This window comes from Apodemus sylvaticus, chromosome 1, assembly GCF_947179515.1.
Source record: "Apodemus sylvaticus chromosome 1, mApoSyl1.1, whole genome shotgun sequence".
Lineage (NCBI taxonomy): Eukaryota > Metazoa > Chordata > Mammalia > Rodentia > Muridae > Apodemus > Apodemus sylvaticus.
Genome location: NC_067472.1, coordinates 77,832,646 through 77,854,087, shown reverse-complemented (window position 1 = coordinate 77,854,087; position 21,442 = coordinate 77,832,646). Strand labels below are relative to the sequence as shown.

At 50.8% G+C, this 21,442-nt stretch overlaps 1 protein-coding gene across 1 annotated transcript in view; it reads right to left on the bottom strand.

Moving 5' to 3' along the window:
* The window catches only part of Prss36 (serine protease 36), a 25,020-nt gene extending 3,578 nt beyond the window's left edge, over window positions 1-21,442 (bottom strand). The window contains exons 1-19 of the mRNA XM_052175373.1: window positions 21,406-21,442; window positions 21,077-21,112; window positions 20,857-20,892; window positions 20,255-20,417; window positions 19,658-19,938; window positions 16,542-16,708; window positions 7,330-7,579; window positions 7,095-7,224; window positions 6,841-6,857; window positions 6,515-6,769; window positions 6,259-6,422; window positions 4,980-5,217; window positions 4,736-4,877; window positions 4,186-4,451; window positions 3,987-4,108; window positions 3,479-3,757; window positions 2,280-2,339; window positions 641-836; window positions 385-402 (exon numbers count right to left, since the gene is read on the bottom strand). Of these exons, the coding sequence (XP_052031333.1) occupies window positions 385-402; window positions 641-836; window positions 2,280-2,339; window positions 3,479-3,757; window positions 3,987-4,108; window positions 4,186-4,451; window positions 4,736-4,877; window positions 4,980-5,217; window positions 6,259-6,422; window positions 6,515-6,769; window positions 6,841-6,857; window positions 7,095-7,224; window positions 7,330-7,579; window positions 16,542-16,708; window positions 19,658-19,938; window positions 20,255-20,417; window positions 20,857-20,892; window positions 21,077-21,112; window positions 21,406-21,442 (2,857 nt within the window). The remainder of the gene's footprint in view (window positions 1-384; window positions 403-640; window positions 837-2,279; window positions 2,340-3,478; window positions 3,758-3,986; window positions 4,109-4,185; window positions 4,452-4,735; window positions 4,878-4,979; window positions 5,218-6,258; window positions 6,423-6,514; window positions 6,770-6,840; window positions 6,858-7,094; window positions 7,225-7,329; window positions 7,580-16,541; window positions 16,709-19,657; window positions 19,939-20,254; window positions 20,418-20,856; window positions 20,893-21,076; window positions 21,113-21,405) is intronic.

Below are 21,442 nucleotides of genomic sequence, written 5' to 3'. Positions count from 1 at the left end.
TAAAGGCAAAGAAAAAAAAAAAAAAACCCTGGAGCTTAGAAAGATAAGGAGGCAAGGCCACTAAATAGTTATGCTCAGACTGGAAACCAGTCTGCACTGGAGCTGGTCCGTGTAGTTTCCCTCAGAACCACCTCACGTACCCACACTGGGAGTCAGGCTTCCACTATGCCCTGGGACAACTCACTGCTTCTCTTTACCTCAGTTTCCTCATAAAACAAGAGCCAAGATTCCATACACTCAGAGCTGCTGGGACACTTAGTGTGGCTAGGTGAGCAAGCTCAGCTGGGCGACAAGCGCTCCACAACCCGCGGGGGGGGGGGGGGGGGACTCCGATCCGCCCGCTTGCTCTGCCCTCACTCCCCCAAGTCCCACAGAAAGTCTCACCTTCAGTCCCGTCAGCTCCTGGAGGGAAAGAAAGAGAGGAGTTGGCAGGGAGGCCCGACCTGAGTCCCCGGACCCCTTCACGCCAACCGCTTTCCCAAAGGGTGACTCCTTGTTTAGGGGGACTAACAAGAGGAGAGGGGTAAACAGTAGGAACCCCGAGATTCGTGAATTCAGGACGAGGCTGCGTTCCACACGGGGTCTGCCTGCTCTCCCCGGAGATTTCTCCAGCCCTCCCTCCCCGCTGACCCACACTCACCGATGCTCGACTGAAACAATCCGATAAGGAGCAGAATGGTCACAGCTTCCAGCTGCCCGGGTCCTAGGCCCACCCTTAGGGCCATGACCCAGGACAAGGGCCCCGGAAGGAGACTCTGGGTCGAAAGGGAAGGACTGGAAGGCTGGTTTTGAAGGCAGGGTCTAGGTGTGGGCTCAGAAGTGAGGAATCCCAGGATCTAGGCTGGGAAGGTGAAGCAGGCTTCTCCGCAGGAAATGGCCACGGGGAATGGAAGACGGGACACGCCTTTAGTCTCTGCAGTGACCAGTGTGGACCTGTTCTGCCTTACAACCTGGTCAACACAGAGACCTGGCCAGGCACTTCGGCAGGGATCAACTACCTGTGGGCTCCTCCCTCAGCCACGCCCTTCTCTGGGAAAGCAGGCCCTTTTTTTTTCCTGCTTCTGACCTCCGTGGTCCTTTTCAGGATCCTTTCGCAGTGGGGGGAGGGGTGGTGCTTTTGGTAAAGGACAACTGATCCTGGCCAGTGGAGAGCAGTCCAGAGCAGGACGGGAAACCCTAAGGGCCAGTCTTCTTGGTCTCTCAGTTATCACCCCTCTCCCCCAACCTGGCCTGGTCTAGCCTTTATTAATGTAGCATAGCCACTGCTCACCCGTTCCTTCCCTCCTCAGGCCAGGTAGCTAAGACTAGGACAAGGGGGAATGCCCCAGGCCAAGGCCATTCCTGGCAGGCCCTCTGTAAAAACAACACCTTCCTGCAGGTGTTGAGCATGTCTGGCTATTGACAATCATCCAATAAGTATTTGCTAAGTACCTACCTGTGCACCGGGCACAAGTGACAGACTGTACCATCCATGACCTCCTTGAGATGATGATGACGTAGGGATGTCAGACTTGAATCAAATAACAAAAGGCAATCATTGAATCATTTCAAATTAGGAGCCTTGACAGGCAAAATAAGTGGGGCTCTCAACTACACGGCAGCTGCAGGGATCCTGGAAGAAGAACACTAGGGACCAAATCCTTAGAGGGCATGGCAGGATGCCAACAGAGCACAGCCACCAAAGTTGGGCCAGGTGTGGCAGGCAGCACACGCCTTTAAAGCCAGCCATCCTTCATCCCCACTAAGGCAAGGGCAAGCAGATGTCTGTGAATTTGAGGCTAGCCTGGTCTACATAGCAAGTTCTAGGATATTCAAGGCTACATAGAGAAACCCTTCCCTTAAAAAAAAAAAAAGGCAAAGCTGGGGTGTTGTAGATAGGGTAGGAATTCAGGGAAGGGGCTGGGGAAGGCTCAGTGGTAAATCAGTTACTGGGCAAGCACAAACACCCAGGTTCAGATCCCTAGCTTTATGCAAAAAGTGAGTGTGGTGGGCCAGGTTTGCAAACCCAGGACAGTCCTGGGTGGGAGGCAGCAGCTGGCTTTGCTGGCCAGCCAGTCTAGGTGAAGCAGCAGCAAGGTGCAGGTTCAGGGAGAGCCTGCCTCCAGTCCGGGTGGAGAGCCCCAGCCTCAGAATGTGCTTCTGTGGGTGCATGCGTGTGCGTGTACACACAAGTAACAGGGCCGCAAGGAGTTCGCGGAAACAGCCCGCATGCCTGCAGTCAGTGGGGAGGACATGAGCTAGGCTCGAGCTGGAGGGAAAATTGACCCTTCTTCCTCTACCGTCTTCTGGAAGCCTCGGCCAGCAGCTGGATTCCAGCCCAGCCCTGTGTCCGAGAATTCCTGGAGGGGGTGAATGGGAGAGGTTGACTTTGGAGGGAGGGAGGGGCGAGACTTTGGGAGTCACGTGTGGTGTGTTTAGGGAAAGGATGAGGCAGGTCAGTGTGGGGCACCGGGAGCAGGTGGATGCATGCACTTCCTCGAGGGCCTGGAGGACATTCGCTGTGGTACCTAACAATGGAGGAAAAGCCTCTAACAGCACCCACCCTCCTGAGTCTCCCAGGACCACCTTCCAGTGGTCTACAGTACTCTAGGTCTCCTTCCCCACTCTCCGCCTGTATAACCGACTGTGACTCCACCCCCCACTCTCCAGGCAAACCCTGTTTGCCCATCAGACTTCCGCTTGTTTTTTGGCTCTTCAGTGTTTGCTCCTTCTGTGCTCAAACCTCATTCCTCCTCGGACCGCTTTTTGACCCGAGTCAAGGAGTGTTTCGATGCCACGGGGAGCACTTGGTGAACTTGTGATCCCAGGCTCCGGTTGTCACGCTTTGCCAGTTAGCAAGTGATGTGGATCCAGTTAACTATTTGCATGCAGGTGGCCCAGATCCTGGGGCACTGGTCAGGACATGCAGGAGGGAGTCTCTTTAAAGGTGCAGAGGTTCTTGTGTTTGTGTGTGTACATTATACATTAGGGTGTATATTTGGGGCTAGCTTTCACATCCCAAGGCTTCCTAGTCTCGCACATACAGAGCCAGGACTGAGGTATGCTCCAGGTGCTGGGGACACTAATTCCAATGGAGAGGTGACACACAACCAGCTGTCCACCTAACCTCCCCCGCCCAGAGGCAGGAATGAGGGAGCAGCTGCCACGTTATAGGGGACACATTTCCTGGGATCCCAAGGCCTGAGTCACCAAGAGGGTAGAGCCCTGTCCTTGGGGCTTTCCCCTCGGCTCTGAGGCGTTCAGCACCTCTGTAGCCTAAGAAATGCCACAGAGCCACGTGTCTATATTTACATCTTTATTGTCTGTTCCTCCTCCACCCCCAAGGATTCTTAGATTCAAAGTAGCCAGCACTGAGGTCCAATTATCTGCAAGCTGATGCAGTAGAGGTGGAAGAGGCCCTCTCCAGGCCTGGGAGGTAGCCGGTTGGGCCACATTCCAGCCCTGATGGGTGGTGTGAAGAGGAGCCAGGCTCTCAGAGAGGGATCAGTAGAGCCAGTAGGAGGAGCAGAAGCAGAGCGGCAACCTCGGGAGAGCTTGCAGATCCCGCCAAGTCTTGGGGACAGAGGTCATTGCCTTCGGGAGGCCAGTAGGAGGAGCCACTGAGCTGAAGAAAATGGGCTTCTCCCACTGTTTGCGATATCCACGTTGCTTCAGGGCCAACGGCTGCAAACAGCTCCCGGCTACCTCGAACAGCCATGCCCACGAGAACCCAGGGTCCTCCCTCAGTCTGGCACAGGAGGGGAGGCGCTGAGGTCACCTGCAGAGTTGGAGCCAAGGCCAAATGAGTTACCCTTCCATCTGGTTCTTTTAACTTCCCTAAGGTCCAGCCACAAAGCACTGCCTATCTCACCGGTAGGAATCCCAGTTCCTGGTCTAGCTCCTATCTGGAACCCAATACCAAGAAACTACAATTCTATTAGAAATAGGGTCTAGTTGCCCAGAACTACCTTTCCCCTCCCTGGTCCAAGATCACTATGCCCCAGTACCTCACATCTATCCTCCTGCTCCTCTGAATAGAGGACACAGAAGGTCCCAGGAGTCAGAATGCCCTGATGAAGGCAGTGACAGAGTCGTGGTGTCAAGATGGAGACAGCAGCAGCTACCGGAACTAGAGAGGAGAGAGAGCTGTAAAGGGTTCTGGCCAGAGGTTACTCCTCCTTATTCCCATGACCCAAGGACTCTCACCTCTGTCCTGTGGGTCCTTCCAGCCCAGAACCCAGCAGCTGGCCCCTGGGGGAACACCCCCTGAATGTAGACAGATAGGAAGAGATGATGGGGAGGGTTCCACCCGAGAGTTCAGCTCCAGTAGGGCCAGGGGAGGTCTAAGTCCCAAGTGCCGGGGCAGACGGATGCTGATAACAGACCGAGATACCTGGTGGCCCTGTGGGAAGGAGCTGACCCCTGCCCGGCCCAGATATACTTCAATGTAAGGCACTGTTGTCGAGCCCAGCCTGTGAGAATAGGAACCAGTATCAGAACCAGCATCCTATCTTATTTCTTTGATAGCTGGTGAAATCCTTCCCAGCAGAAGGGAAGAATGGGTCTCCAGGACCACCCACCAACCGCTCTGTGATTCCGCTCTCTCATCTAACCAAACCAAAACATCCCAACAAAAACACTCATGGTGCTTCCTTGCGCTATGTGAGCCCGAACGTGATGACATCCTAATGCTGAAAGAATTCTTCATCTATCACCCAATTTCCCTCACCTTGCCCCCTAGCTAGGAGAGACCCACCTGAGAATACAGTGAGTGGCCACTAGGACCCAGCCTGGGGCCACCAGAACCCCAGCACAGGCTCTGTCACCAGTCACATGCACCTCCGTCAGCCAGGGCCACAATACACCAGCTGGAGTGGATTTTGGCCTTAGGCCACAGGCTGGAGAGAGGAGACGGACGTGTCAGTGGGATGCCCCCTGAACATCTTACCAGGATCTAAGAATTAGCAGGAACTTCCGAAGCCTCACAGACCCCTACTCACCACCGTGCTCAGTGTGTGGGGGACAAGTCTGTTTCTCAGTCTCCTCCCCCTCAGGGCCCCAGTCCCAGGTTAGCTGGTCCTCCAGGTAAGCTCCCCGAGTGACGTGACGGATCCAGATTCCATGAGTCTGCATGGGGGAAAAGGCTCGGGGTCGGAGACAACCATTTGAGAGGGTTCTGTATCCAGCCAGGAACCATGTCCCCTCCTCACGACACAGAAGGCTCCAACCGGAATCTTTCTGCAGGCAAACAGTATTTATTACTCGCATGAGTGCAGGCTGCGGGCTTATGGATTCTCAGCTCTGGGAGCTTTGCAGGGATCCCGAGTCTCCTTTTGTGCAGGAATTCTTCAAGCCAAGTTCTAACACTGATTTGTGTAAAACTCCAGCCCTCACTTGACAAACCCCAATACCTTCTTTCCCCACCGCTCTTCCTCTCTCTCTCTCTCTCTCTCTCTCTCTCTCTCTCTCTCTCTCTCTCTCTCTCTCTCTCTCTCGTTCGTTTTTGAGACAGGGTTTCTCTGTATAGCCCTGGCTGGCCACAAACTCTGAGATCGCCTACCTCTGCCTCCTGAGTGGAAGGATTAAAAACGCAGTGCACTTGGTTTCAACTCTCTCATAAAATTGACAAGCTCAGGTTGGGGAGATGGCTCAGTTGGTAAAGCATTAGGTTCACAAGGATCCGGGCTTAGATTCCAACACTCATATTTTTAAAAAGAAGGAATACTATGGATGTAGTGGTGTACACTCAGGCAGAGTTTGAGGCCAGCCTGATCAACAAACTAAGATTTTTTTTTTTAAATAATTTTTAAATTTTATGTATTTTTATTTTATTTGCATTGGTGTTTTGCTGTATGTATGCCTGTGTGAGGTGTCATACATTGGAATTACAGACATTTATGAGCTGCCATGTGGGTGCTGGGAATTGAAATCTCCAGCCCCTACAGTTCTTTTCTTTCTTTCTTTTTCCGAGACAGGGTTTCTGTGTAGCCCTGGCTGTCCTGGAACTCACTCTGTAGACCAGGCTGGCCTCTAACTCAGAAATCCGCCTGTCTCTGCCTCCCAGAGTGCTGGGATTACAGGCGTGCACCACCATGGCCCAGCCCTACACAGTTCTAAGACAGGCAGGACTACACAGAGAAACCCTGTCTGGGGTCGGAAAAAAAGAATAGAAATAGGCACCACGCGGAGCCCAGGACGCCCCGCCCCATTCTAGTTCCTCCCGCCTCCACCTGGGTCCTGGTCAGAACCGGATTTCCGCAGCGAGTTCCTGCCGCTCACCCAGCATACGCCCGCCTCTTCCTCCTCCTGGTAGGCGGGGCACAGAAAGTGCGGCGGGTCTCCTGGCGGCGGCACGGACTCCCCCTGGCGGCCGTACAGGCAGTGACACCACCAGCTGTTCAGCAGCTGCGCCTCCAGCTGCGCGCCGGAGCCAGGTGCGAGTTCTAAGAGGAGGAGAGGCTAGGGGTCGCTGCGGCCGCGTGGCTTTCGCTCCGCCCACCCCACCCAGTTCGTGGCCCCGCGCGGCCTCGCGCACCCCCGCGTCCCCAGCGAGCCAGGCGGCAGCTGCTCCCGGGCAGAAAGTAGTGATCTCGGTGGGGCAGGCACACGGCACTCGGGGCCGCGGTCAGGTCCACGCGCGTCCTCAGCTGCAGCAGCGCCAGGTCCGAAGCGAAGTCCCTGGAAGCGTTCTCGTGCTCCACGAGGCGCGCCACCCTCTCCTCCTCCGGACGGGAGGGCAGCAGCACCCGCCAGGTCTCGAAATCCTGGGGTGAGCTGTCAGAGGAGCGGGCTGCAGGGTGGGGAAGCTGAGAGCGTGCGCAGTCCCCGAACTAGTGAACCTAGCCTCCAGGCTTAGCCTGCGTCTCCGGGTTGGAATACTTTGTCCAGCGCTGGAACCCCGGCCCTGCTCTGTTATTCTGGTTCTCGCGTTTTGGACCCGACCACTACCCGCTCTCGCCAGACTCCCTAGCTGTATGCTGGGTTCTGCATTTCCCACGACTTCACACTACACACTGAGGTACAACTCCCACCCCAGAGGAAGGGCTGAGCCAGCCTTTCAGGCTGATGCGGGAAAGGGGAAAGAGTGCCCGATAGATGGATTCTCACTCACTCACTCCAGAAAGCAGCTGGCGGGTGCCAAGACCCAGCTGTCAGACACCAGAGCTCCATAGCAGGGTGTGGAGCCTGGCACCATCACCTGGGCCTCCCAGGGCCAGGCCCCGCGCCTCGGAGCCTTCCCGCACGCTAAGAGATGAGAGGCCTGGGTCAGGGGGTCCGCGGAAATCCTTGACCCTGTAGCCTCCACCCCAGTTCGTATCCGCTCTGCTCAGGGTCAGCTCTGCCCCTCACCTGGTGGGGCAAAGGTGCAGTTTTCTTCTCTCGGCTCCCAGGGTCCTGACTGGGGCTTCTGGAGCTGGCTGGGAAAGGCAGGCCCGGGTTCCGAACCCATCACGTGTTCCCGAATCCACGACTCATAGGGAGCCACTGCAGTGAAGACCCCAGGGCGGTTCCTCCGTCCACAGCCAAAGCCAAAGCTGGTGATTCCCGCCAGGAACCATCGGCCGCCATCCTCACAGACCAGAGGTCCCCCAGAGTCACCCTAATGATAGATGACTCAAGTTAGGGATTAGTTCAACAATCCTCACCCCATTTTGGCCTAACACACAGGCACCTTCTAGAAACCTTCCTTAGCCTTCTTCACCTTTGTGTTATCTACAACTCTAATCAGAGGCAGGCGGATTTCTGAGTTCGAGGCCAGCCTGGTCTACAGAGTGAATTCCAGGACAGCCAGGGCTACACAGAAAAACCCTGTCTCGAAAAAACCAAATCCCTGGTAAAGCGGAACCACGAGCAGCCACAGCCAAGAACATCCAGACAAGGCACCAGCCACCGCTCAAGAGAGTCCTGTTGGTCGCATTTTGGAGCTGAATGGTTCTTGTAAATAGTTCTCCCTCCAGACCTCAGTGCTCTTACCCGCTGAGCCATCTCTCAGCTGGGTTTCTAAGGTTTCTCAATTGCAGCTCGCAAGGTCTTGTTTTGGGCTGGGCTTGACCCCCCGGGGTCTCACAAAAGTTGAGCTCTGCCCCTTTGAAAAGTAAATGGAAGAAGCGGGGAGGTGGTGGTGCACACTTTTAATCCCAGCACTCTGGAGGGAGAAGCAGACAGATCTCTGAGGTCAAGGCAAACTTGGACTACAGAGTGAGTTTAGGTGCAGTCTCGAAAAGAAGGAAGGGAGGAAGGAAATCAACAACTGAGGAGTGCAGCTCACCTGGGAAAATGCTTTCCTTGCTAGTTTAAGGACCCGATTCCACCTCCATAACCCATGTAAAAATGTAGTGACCTGAGCTTATAAATCCACTACCATAGAGGCATAGACAGCCAGGCTAGCCTAATTGGTGAGTCCAAGGCCAATGAGAGACCCTGGGTTTTGTTGTTGTTGTTTAAGTTTTCAAGACATAGTTTCTCTGTGTAACAGCCCTGACTGTCCTGGAATTCAATTTGTACTCCAGGCTGGCCTCAGACTTGCAAAGCCCTGCCTGCATGCCTCCAGAGTGCTGGGTGAAAGACATGTACTCCCACACCTCTGCAAGAGACCCTGTCTTAAAGGAGGTAGACTGAAGGGGCACCAAATGAAGGGGTTTAAAAAGAGAGGATTGGGGGTTAAGGGAGTGTGGCATGGTGGTGTGGGGGAAAGGGGTGCCCAGGCACCTCTTTTCCCTGAGGGACCACACACATACACACACACACACACACACACACACACACAGAGGCATGGAGTTTATTCAGGGTAGAGGATGGGAGTGGTAGAGAAAGGCAGAGAGAGAGAGAGAGTAGAGAAGTGGAGTGGAGGCCGGCCATGACCACATGGAGAGAAGGGGGGAGGAGAGCCCAAGGGGCAGAGAGTGAAAGTATGTCGGACAGCAGAGAGAGCAAAGTGGGAGAGGAGGGGCAAGTAGCCCCTTTTATAGTGGGCCAGATCTATGGGGTGGGGCATACCTAGCTATTGCCAGGTAGGTGTGGGGTGGAGCTTAGACAGAATACCAACGTAGACTGTATGCCTAATGCACCTGAGGTTGTCCTCTGCGTGCACACCTGCACACACATGTACAACACCGCCTCCATGTGCACACACTCAGACACAAAAAGAAAAAAAAATAAAGCCAAGATACATGCCTATAGTCCTAACACTTGGGAGGTGAGAGGATCAGGAATCAGTGACATAGTTATTTTTAGGCTAGCCTGAGCTCCATGAGACTGTCTCCAAACAAATAAACAAAAAATGGCTAAAGGCCATATCGAGTGTAAAATGTACACACAATAAATAAATGTAAAGACAAATGAGAGATACTAGCTGAGGAAGACCGTAGTAGAACTAGGCAAATATAATAGCTAAAGGAGCATGTATGGCGTCTATTTCTGTAGCCCCTGCTATTCGAGAGACTGAGGCCGGAGGATCACTTAAGCTCAGGAGTCAAAGACCACCTTGAGCAACATAGAAAGATCCTAGTTATGAATGAGTAAGTACATGAACAATGTACTTATTAACATTGTTAGTTAGTAAGTAACAAATGAATGAGTACATGAACAATGAATGAGTACATGAACAAATGAATGAGTACATGAACAAATGAATGAGTACATGAACAATGAATGAGTACATGAACAAATGAATGAGTACATGAACAAATGAATGAGTACATGAACAAATGAATGAGTACATGAACAAATGAATGAGTACATGAACAATGAATGAGTACATGAACAAATGAATGAGTACATGAACAAATAAGTAAATACATTAAGAATGGGGAGTTCAGCCGGGCGGTGGTGGCGCATGCCTGTAATCCCAGCACTCTGGGAGGCAGAGGCAGGTGGATTTCTGAGTTCCAGGCCAGCCTGGTCTACAGAGTGAGTTTCAGGACAGCCAGGGCTACACAGAGAAACCCTGTCTCGAAAACAAAAAAACAACAACAACAAAAAAAAAACAAATCCGGGGCTGGAGAGATGGCTCAGCAGTTAAGAGCACTGAATGCTCTTCTGAAGGTCCTGAGTTCAAATCCCAGCAACCACATGGTGGCTCACAACCATCCGTAACAAGATCTGACTCCCTCTTTTGGAGTGTCTGAAGACAGCTACAGTGTACTCACATATAATAAATAAATAAATCTTCAAAAAAAAAATCCAAAAAACCAAAAAAATAAAAAAAGAATGGGGAGTTCAAATGAGGGAGACCTAAAATGACCAGACACACAAAGGATCAGTCTGTATGGGGCGTTGTTATTCTATGGTGTCTGTTCTGTAACCCAGCTCAGGAGTCACAGAGAAGTCTGGGGCTGCAGAGATGGTTAAGAGCAGTAGCTACTCTTCCCAGAGGACTCAGGTTCAACTCCTACCCACATGGTAGCTCACAGTCATCTGTAACGACAGTTCTGGAGATCTGATGCCATCTTCTGACTGCCTTGGGCACCAGTTGTACATATAGGCAAACACTGATACATATAAAATAAAATTTGAAATGTTTAAAAGTGTCTGGGAGAGGTGGTTCAGAGGTTAAGAGCACTCAGTGTCTATCTTCCAGAGGACCCAGGTGCAATTTCCAACATTCATATAACAACTCCCAACTGTCTATAACTCCAGTTCCAGGGGACCTGCTGCCCTCACACAGACATACAGGAAGGCAAAACATCAATGCACATTAAATAAATAAATGTTAAAAAAAGAGGCTCGCCGGGCAGTGGTGGCGCACGCCTTTGCCTTTAATCCCAGTACTTGGGAGGCAGAGGCAGGAGGATTTCTGAGTTTGAGGCCAACCTGGTCTACAGAGTGAGTTCCAGGACAGCCAGAGAAACAGAGAAACCCTGTCTCGAAAAAACAAAAACAAAAACAAAAAAAAAAGGCTCAACATTTTGTAGAGCTATGCTACCCAGCCCAAAGCAACTATGTTTTTTTAAGATTGATTTTAGGGTTTTATGAATGTGTTTTGCCTACATGTGTGTTTGTGTACAGCAAGTGTGTCTGGTGTCTGTGGAGGTCAGAAAAGTGTGTTGGATCCCAGGAACTGGAGTTACAGAGGTTGTAATGGTCCTGGGAATTGAACTCTGGCCCTCTACATGGGCAGCAAATGCTCTTAACCACAGACAATGTGTCAGCTCTGATCATTTAAATTTAGATTCAGTTTTAATTTCTCAGGCTGAGCCCCTCTTCTCCCTCTGTTTTGTTTTAGTTGAGATAGAGCTCTCTCTCTCTCTCTCTCTCTCTCTCTCTCTCTCTCTCTCTCTCTCTCTCTCTCTCTCTCTTTTGGATTTGGTTTTTTCGAGACAGGGTTTCTCTGTATAGCCCTGGCTGTCCTGGAACTCACTCTGTAGACCAGGTTGGCCTCGAACTCAGAAATCCACTTGCCTCTGCCTCCCAGAGTGCTGGGATTACAGGCATGCGCCACCACTGCCCAGCAGTTGAAATAGATCTCATGAGTCCCTGGCTGGCTTCAAATCCACTGTGGTGAAGCTGGTCCTGATGCCAGTCCTCCTGGTCCTCCTGCTTTTCCTACTTCATGAGTTCATGGGCTCTGTGGGGCACAGGCCTCAGCTCTCAGCTCCTGCCGTGCTGGCTCAGCTAAGCACTCTAACAACTGAACTATATCCCCAGTGTTTCTTTCTTGATGTCAGCATTTTTCTTGAAGGAGGGGGGAGGGGAGGGGAAGGAAGAAGAGAGAGAGAGAGAGAGAGAGAGAGAGAGAGAGAGAGAGACTTATCCCTATTCTCTTTGAACCATCTCATGGGCTCCTTTTACTTATTTTGTATTTTATCATTATTAAGTGTTGTGGGAGGAGCCGTATATCCTACATCACACATGTACAAATCAGAGAATAACTAGGGTTGTCTCTCTCCTTCTACCTTCAGTTCCAGGGTTGAGACTTGGGTTGCCAGGCTTCTGAGGTAAGTCCCTACCTGACGAGTCATCTCACTACCTACCTGTCTTCTTGCCTTTTGTCCCTGCTCACCCACCCCAACAAAGTCTTGCTATGTAGTTGAGCATGGCCTTGAACTTGTGATCTCATGACTCAGTCTTCCAAGTGCTAGGATTGCAGGCCTGGGGCTCCCTGTGCAGATTTATCTTTCCTTTTTTCCCTTTTCACACCACATTTCAAATCTCCAATAGCTACATATGACTAGCAGCCATTGTACTGGACAAGGATCATTTTCCATAATTAAGATTTTTTAAGACAGGTTTTACTATGTAGACCTGGCTGGCCTTGAACTCAAGGATCTGCCTGCCTTTGCCTCCTGAGTGCAGATTACACGCATATGTCCCAATGTCTGACCTCTCTGTTTTTAAATTTCTATTTATTTATTTATTGTGTGTGGGTGATCAAGGGCCATGGACAGAGTGTAGAGGTCAAAGGGCAACTCTCAACACTCAGCTCTCTTTACCCTGAGGGTCCAGGGAACTCAGGCTGTCAGGCTGTACAGTGAGAACATGTACATGCAGCCATGTTGCCAACCTCAGACGCTCAATAAACACTACAGTATGGAATATTCAGAGAACTCAAGAAGCTAAACATAAGGAAAACACACAACCCAATCAAAACAATGGATCAGTGAGCAGAGTTCTCAAAAGAAGGAACACAAAAAAACCCTCCTAAACATAGCCAGGAGGTGGTGGCACATGCCTTTAATCCCAGCACTTGGGAGGCAGAGGCAGGCAGATTTCTGAGAAAAAAAAAAAAACAAACAAATTACTAAACGTTTTTAAAAGTGTTCAATACAATTAGCAATCAGGGAAATTCAAATCAAAACTACTTTGAAATTCTATCTTACCCCACTTTGAATGAATAGTTCCCCCCCCCCCCAAAAAAAACAGGCTTTCTCTGTGTAGCTCTGGCTGTCCTGGAACTCACTCTGTAGACCAGGCTGGCCTTGAACTCAGAAATCCTCCTGCCTCTGCCTCCCAAGTGCTGGGACTAAAGGCGTACGCCACCATTGTCTGGCAATGAATAGTTTCAAAAAAAGAAATGACAACAAACACTAGCTAGGTTATGGGGAAATGTGAGCACTAACTAACTAACAAACTAACACTAACTAGTGGGAGTGAAATTCTACTATTCCTATAGTAGGAGGTTTCTCAAAAATCTAAAGGTAGAGAAGTATCCTATGATCCAGAGATTCTGTGCATATGTCCAAAGGACTGTAGGTTTTCCTACAGAGAGACCTACATACCCATATTCACTGATGACTCAGTCACAGTAGCTAGAAAATGGAATCAGCCTATGTCCCCTCAACTGATTGCTGACCAATAAAAATGGGGTAACTACACACAATAGAATTTTATTCAAAAAAGAAGAAATTTGAGGCTGAAGAGTTGGCTCAGCCATTAAGATCACTGACTGCTCTTCCAGAGGTCCTGAGTCCAGTTCCCAGCAACCACATGATGGTCTCACAACCATCTGTAATGGGATCTGATGGCCTTTTCTGGTGCATCTGAAGACAGTGAAAGTGTACTCACATACATAAAATAAATAAATAAATGAAAATTGCAGGGAAGTGGGTGGAACTGAAAAATACCACACCACGTGAGGCCATGCAAGCTCAGAAAGGATAAATGCCTCCTATTCTCTCTGTCTGTAGAGCTGAGCTTCAAGGGTCTACATTCTTATGTTTGTTTAGAGTGGCTGTTGTAGTCAGGAAGCTTGAACAGGTTCTCGAAAGGGAGGGAAGAAGCCCGAAGGGGTGAGGGCCTAGTAGAACACATGTGCTATAAACGTGGGAGGTACTGGGGGAGTAAAGGGTTAAAATGGGATAGGGATGGGGGGACAGGAGAAAGGAGAAAGTGGGTAAGTTAACCAAAACTAAAGGTATACAGACAACCTTTATGGAAACCCAGTATTTTCAGTAAAAATATAACAGCTTGTTCTACAAAGAGTGAGTGTTGTAAAGAATGCATAGTAAGACCCTGTCAAAAAATTTTAAAAAATATATATGTCTGTATTTTTTTCCTTTGGTTTTTCAAGACAGGGTTTCTCTGTGTAGCCCTAGCAGCCCTAGAACTCACTCTGAAGACCAGGCTGACCTCAAACTCAGAAATCCACTTGCCTCTGCCTCCCAAGTGCTGGGATTAAAGGCGTGCACCACCACCACGCGGCTTATATGTCTATAATTTTAAAAGGAGTTTGAATAGTGGACAGTGCTTGCCCTATCAGCCATAGGTTATTAAATGGAAATCTCAGAGTCAAGCATGGCATGCCTCCTATGAACAGTTCACCAGGGGCGCCCAGAGGCTGCCTCCCTATGAGTAGTTCACCAGGGGCCCCCCAGATGCTCCCACAACACAGACTATGGCTGTTGCTCTTTGATGCCAACCATGGATGGTAAGACTATTGCAGAAACATCAACACACTTTAATTGCAATTCACAGAGAACTCAAACTGGAACTGACCAGAAAACTTCTTCCCTGACTGCTAGCTTTTGTAGTGCTATGGAAGTGCTATGGAAGCTGGTGGGGGTTCACATCATCAATACTATTACCAACAGTGAATCCAAATGCTACAATATGAACCTGACAAGCAAGATGTGCCCATTGATAAAGCAGTGGCGTGAAGGTCAAGGAGGTAACTACCTGATTCTGATTGGATATCTGAGGAATCCACAGGAAACTTCCATCCCTGGTAATGTAAATCATGGAGTCATGAGCCCTAGCAGGCAGTCTGCTCTACTACTATTGTTTTGCTACATATTGATAAGCTGCCTTCTAAATATTTATGTTTACACCCATAGATCAGTGCAGCTCTCACCTTGGTCAGAAAGCTTCCCCCTGCAGTAGGTATCAGTTAGATGCAACCCAACTGGCCAGAGTGCTGAAACTGGGTGACCATTGGGGGCTTACCGCTAGTGAACACCTGTGTCAACTCCTGAGTGATCAGCCAGCACTTCAGCAGGCAGCACTAGCTGGACTCAAGTAATTTGCAAAAATAAAAAGAGACTATATAGAGGTAGGCTGGAGGGGGTGTTGCAGGTATCTTTGGGGAGAGGGGGAGTTCAGTGTGGCTATGATCAGTGTACATTATATACGTGTATGAAATTGTCTACGTAAATAAAAGATATTCAGGGCAAGGGAAATCAAGTAATTGGGCCTCAGTGGTAACCAGAGCATTCGCTGCTCTTTGAGAGGACCCAGACATGGTTTCCAACATCCAGTGTTGACTCATCTGAAACTACAGCTTCCGGAGATCTGGTGCCCTCCTCTGGCCTCTACAGGCACTGCACACATGTGGTACTAGGTACTAGTACATAGTAATAAAATAAATACATATACATAAAATAAATAAACTCTACATTTTTAAGAGACTGATTATGTCTATGGGTCCTGGAACCTCAGAACCATCTATTTTGTATCCATACGACTACCATGAACACTGGGTTAATTTCTCAAAAAAGTTGTTTCAGATATACTGTTTTGGCCATCAGCCAATTATCTGGAAAATTCCCTCTGTGAAGAATTAATTTTTCCCAATAATTATTTGTTAGGTACCTACTAAGCAACAAGTGTTGTTCTATATAGGTTAGGCTTTGGAATAAGAAAAATAATAGCTATTAGTTTTTTAGATCTCGGCGAGGTCATTCATTATGGTAACAACACTTGATGTATTATTGTCATCTTCCAGATATGAAGTTTGAACATTTGGCAAAGGTGAACATCTAAGAGCTGGTGGTTCTCAACTTGTGAGGGGAGTAGGGGACACCCTGAGTGAGCGAAGTCCTGAGTGCACTGTTGACATGGACGAGGCCAGGTCAGGGCCTCCGAGGCCTCGGGACCGCAAGATACTGGCAAGGTTGCATCCACATATGGGCCGTGCTCAGGATGGGCTGCAGAGCTCGCCTCAGGAGTCCGAAGCGATTGGTCAGTGTGTGTAAAGACTAGCAACTGCAGCTTCCTCTGAGAAGTTTGCAGCCCCAGACCTCTGGTCTACAGAGACTCCTACTGAAACTAGCTAAACCGTGCTAATGTACACCTCAAAGTTCCCAGCTCCAGTGGGAATCTAACCCTAGTTTTGCTGTGTGTGTGTGTGTGTGTGTGTGTGTGTGTATGCGCTTCATTCTCTCACTAGCCCTAATCTGGACTCCACGGCCCTGCCTCACGGGATGCAGGGACCTGGGTCTCTGCTGCATCATACTCCCAAGGGTAACGGGTGCATGTGTTGAGTCCCAGATCCCCTCCATCTATAATCTTTATGCTAGAACTACTCACTGATACCCTTTTGTTTTGTTTTGACATAGGGTCACACGTAGCCTTGGCTGACCACTGTGTAGCTCAGACAGACCCTGAGCGGTTCACCCAGCCTCTACTTACCAAGTGCTGGGATTACAAGTGCTTTCTGCTATGACAGGCTCCACTGACTGTCTTTGGGCTTTTGTTTTGTTGCCAGAGATTGAACCTAGCACCTCCTAGGTGCTAGGCACATACTGTACCCATGAGCCAACCGCCCTAGACTAGATTCCATTGAAGGTGAGGCTCAGATTTTCATCACTCCTTAAGTGATCCCCATGGGTTAAGAGACTTCCTCTTACCTGGCAGGTGTCCCTCCGTCCCTCTGGAAAGCCAGCACACAACATCCCTGGCAACAGCTGGAAAGTCAGGTTGAAAGGGCCAGGCCGGCTGTAGAGACATTGACAGGCAGCCTCTCCCAGCAACCTTAGCTCCACTTCCTGTAGAACCCAGGGGAGAGGCAGAGGGTCTGAGGGCAGAACCAGAGAACAGATACTGTGAGTTAGGTGTGAAACACTCATCTCCCCGGACCTTCGCTTTGTCCCTTTCAGCTGCTGCCTAGATATTTCCCTCAGCATGCCTCTACTGAGTGTGAAGATGCAGCTCAGTTGGTAGGCCGCAAGCTGCCATACACAAAGGCTGAGTTCAGTCCCCAGAACTGACTAAACCAGGTGTCCTGGCACATGCCTGCAATCCCAGAACTTGGGAGCTAGAAGTGGAGAATCAGAAACTCAAGATCAGCCGGGCGGTGGTGGCGCACGCCTGTAATCCCAGCACTCTGGGAGGCAGAGGCAGGCGGATTTCTGAGTTCGAGGCCAGCCTGGTCTACAGAGTGAGTTCCAGGACAGCCAGGGCTACACAGAAAAACCCTGTCTCGGAAAAACCAAATCCAAAAAACCAAAAAAAAAATCAGAACCTCAAGATCACCATCTTTTTTTTTTGTTTTTGTTTTTGTTTTTGTTTTCAAGACAGGGTCTCTCTGTATAGCCCTGGCTATCCTGGAACTCACTCTGTAGATCAGGCTGGCCTCAAACTCAAAAATCCGCCTGCCTCTGCCTCCCAAGTGCTGGGATTAAAGGTGTGCGCCACCACTGCCCGCTGGCCTACCACTTTCATCACACCATCTGTTGCTCTTTCTTCGTCTAAGTCCTATCTGTACGTTTGACTCTATAAGCAACCAGCGAGCGCTGTTACAGATGCTGTAGGTCCTATAAAAGGTCCCCAGACAATAATGTGTGTATGTCAGGGCTAAAAACCATCAAGCCTTCAGCCCTGATGTGGAGTGGGTATTTGTTCAAAGACAGAGAGACCTTTATACAAAGATATCACGTATATTAGAGATTGTCTTGTATCCATTTTCCAAACACAGAAACTGGACTTTAGGATAAGAATCTGAGTGTTAGCCAGGCATGGTAGCACAACGAATCTCTGAGTTCGAGGCCAGCCTGATCTACAGAGTGAGTTCCAGGACAGCCAGGGCTACACAGAGAAACCTTGTCTAGAAAGACAAACAGACAAACACAAAAAAGCAAAACCACAACAACAGAAGTAATCTTGGTCTCCATTTTAAAAGATTATTTTATGTATATGAGTGTTCTGCCTGATTGTGTGCACATTGTATGTGTCCCTCGTGTGTGTGTGTGTGTGTGTGTGTGTGTGTGTGTGTGTGTGTGTATACAAAGGTCAGAGAAGGGCACAGGATATCCTGGAACTGGAGTTATGTGGAGTTACATTTGGTTGTGAGCTGCCATGTGGGTGCTGGGAACCAAACCTGGGTCCTCTGCCGGAACAGCCACTCCTTTCTAACTGCTGAGTCTCCTCTCCAGCCTCCCTGACTCCCTTTTTAACTCACCTTCCCATGTGTGACGTGTCCGTATTCTCTGTCACTTCCCAGTGCAGGCAGTGTAAGCTGGGGCCTGACTGGTCAGCCCAGCCTCCTGACTGTCAGTGTCCTAAGTCACCCTGGACCTGCTACTTCCAGGAGTAAACGGATGCTGCGGGCTCAAACTGGGGCCTCACTAACCTCCGGGGACTCAGGTGTCTATTACCACCTACGGCTGCCACCTCTGTTATTGCTGTTGTTGTCACTGACACAGGGCCCCACTCTGTAACCCTAGCTGCTCTGGAATTTGCTATGTAGAACATTCTGACTTTGAGCCCCCAGAGATCCATGTGCTTCTGCCTCTAGAGTGCTGAGAGATTAAAAGTGTGCACCACTGCAACCAGGCCAGGTGCTGCTTTTGATGAAAAGACTCAGGAGCCAGAGAGGGACAAGGACTGTGCCAGGTCCTGAGAGGTCAGGCTATGGCTGAGTCTGTCCTTGGAGCTCAGCTGGGGTGGTCTGGGGACCTTGGAGCTCAGCTGAGGTGATCTGGGGACCTTGGAGCTCAGCTGGGGTGGTCTGGGGACCTTGGAGCTCAGCTGAGGTGGTCTGGGGACCTTGGAGCTCAGCTGGGGTGGTCTGGGGACCTTGGAGCTCAGCTGGGGTGGTCTGGGGACCTTGGAGCTCAGCTGGGGTTGTCTGGGGACCTTGGAGCTCAGCTGGGGTGGTCTGGGGACCTTGGAGCTCAGCTGGGGTGGTTGGCATTACTGTCCTCAGTCTCAGCATTACATTGAGAGCTTCTATATCCAGCCTCAGCATCCTTGTGAGCTCTGCCCTGCCACTCAGTGTAGCACCCCAGGGTTTCCCTGGGGCCCTCAGGATGGCCTCTGTTTAGGAGGTTGGCCTCTCTCCAAACAGCCTCCTTCCCAGAAATCTCCTGCTCTGAAGACCCATTGTCAGGACGCTCTGGCTCTTTCCACAAAGACTTCCTAGGTGATGATGATCACAGTATCCTGTTGGTACCCCTATAAACCCAGCTATGGCATCTCCTCAACAAAGCTCCCCTCCAAACCCCTAGTCCTGGCGAAGTCTGACCAAAGCAGATGTAGCATAGCTATGGGTATGTTTACTAGCGGCAAAGTAACACGGAGTAATAGAGGTGGTAGAAAATGGACAAGTAGTCCGCCTCCGACACCACTGTGCTAGCCACGGATTGGCTTTACTTGGCTTTTCTCTGCGAGCCACCCAACACCCCGGGAGCCGTTTTCTTTTTTTCACAGGAGGAAATGTGTAGGGAGGAATGCTTTGTCTGAAAGAGCTGGGATGGAACCCGAATTTGACCTAAATCCAAAAGAGAAAAGAAAACTAAGAAAAAAACTAGGAGAAGAGGTGAGGCGGGGAATGGCACAACCTCAGGGGCAGAGGAGGGTGCATAAAAAGAGGTTAGGAATTTTCCGTGGGTCAGAACCAAATCTCCCAAGCTTCTCCCAGGTCTTATTCTTTAGGCTCAGCTTATGAGGGGGCAACCCACTAGAGGATCCAGCTTTAAGGGTCCCCAGGGCCCACACTTGAAGGGCGGTGGCGCTCCCCACTCACCAGCCTCCTGGACGTCTCCCCAACCAGTGGCCCAGCAGGCAGTTCCGTGAGTGAAGAGGTGCGAGGCACGAGGCAGGCAGACGGGCCGCACGGAGGGGCCCAGCTTGGCTGGCGAGGCCAGGCGCAGCAGAGCCAAGTCGGCGCCCAGTTCCACTCTGCTGTAGTTGTCCGGTACCAGGATGGTGGCCACTGAGCGCACGTGTGCTCCTTCCAGGGGCCCGTCCTGGGAGTGCACGCCCAGCAGGACTGTCAATTCCTCCGCGGGCTCCAAGGTCCCATTCCTGTTCCAGTGTGGGGAGAGAAGGGGACTAGGTTGGCCTTACGGAGTCAGTCCTTGGGGCTGAGGACTTCCGGGCCAACAGGGAGCAAGGGTCAGTAGGAAGCCAGGGAGAGAGCAGATCCAGATTTGGGGCTGATTCCCTGGAGGTCGAAAGGGTCAAATAGGATTTGGAGATGTCAGTGGGAGCATTGGAAAGATTTCTGTTCCAGGGTATTCGGCCTGGACAGCATGCATTGCCCCTCAGGAAGGATAAGCAGGGAGGTTGAACTGCAGCACGGGGTTAGCTGTAGGAGAGCCTGGACAAAGACTGTACTCACGTCACGAAACAGTGAGCAGCAGAGAGGACCCAGGAAGGGGCGATGAGGGAGCCCCCGCAGATGTGGCCCCCACCTTGATGCAGGCTCACCTGCCATGGCCAAGTGCCAGGATGCGCGTCGGAGCCCCCCACGATGCGGGAAGAGGGCTCAGGGCGGCCGCAGTCTGGAATGGAGACTCCTATAAGTCAAAGCTCTGTTACCGGTCCTCTCCTCCCCTAACCCTCGAACTCCATCGACCCTGGTAACTCGGGGAGGAGGGGCTGAAGTCTGAACCTCCATCCACCCCTTCAGTTTGCCCTTCTGAACATGCGCAAGGCACGGCTGGCGTGCCCGGGCTCTTCCCGTTCACTCATGATCTAGCCAGTTTGAAACTTCTTTAGAATTCAAGACAGCCTTTAGTCCCAGCGCTCAGGAGTCAGAGGCAGGTGGATGTCTGAGAATGTGAGGTTAGTGTGGCCTACAGAATGAATTTCAGGATAGCCAGGGCTATAGGGAGAGACCCTGTCTCAAAAGCAATGCAATGCAAAGCAAAATAAAACAAGAACAAAACCAAGCAAACAAACAAAAAACAAGACTGAAGGCAGCTCATGCCTCTCTCTTACCTAGGTCTTCAAATTCTCCTTGGGTAGGACTGACCACTGGAAGACAGCAGACGGAGAGAGAAAGATGCTCCTTACTTCAACCCCGACACGGTCGGTCAGCGCCCATCTTCCTGCTCTTACTGGGCTTTGGCTGCCCTCACGCCCCAGTTCCCTGTCGCAGCCCACTGAGCTGCCTACGGTGAGACAACTGAACCTAACTTCCCCAGTCCCTCAGTCTCACCTGAGTCCTGGAAGGCTCCTGGGATGGGACTGACCACTGAGAAGACAGAGGGAGGAAAGGAGAGCTTGAGAGATGATGCGCTTAGGTGTGGCTCTTCTGTCTCCATCCGTTTATAGGGTTCCATCTCCCAGGATGCCCAGCCTCCCTTTCCCTTCCCCTTCTGCACAGTCCCTCAGGCTCCTGCTATGGCCCTCCCCTCCTTCCTGACACTCTGCTTCTCTGCCTATTCTGACATCTCGCTGCCGTACAGGATGCAGGATATAGCTCCTGTCTCCCAGCTCTCTAGAGTTGGTATCCAGGCTTCTTTAAGGCCCTGTCCCCTAACTTACCCATGATCACCACTGGGAGAAACAGGTACTGGGACAT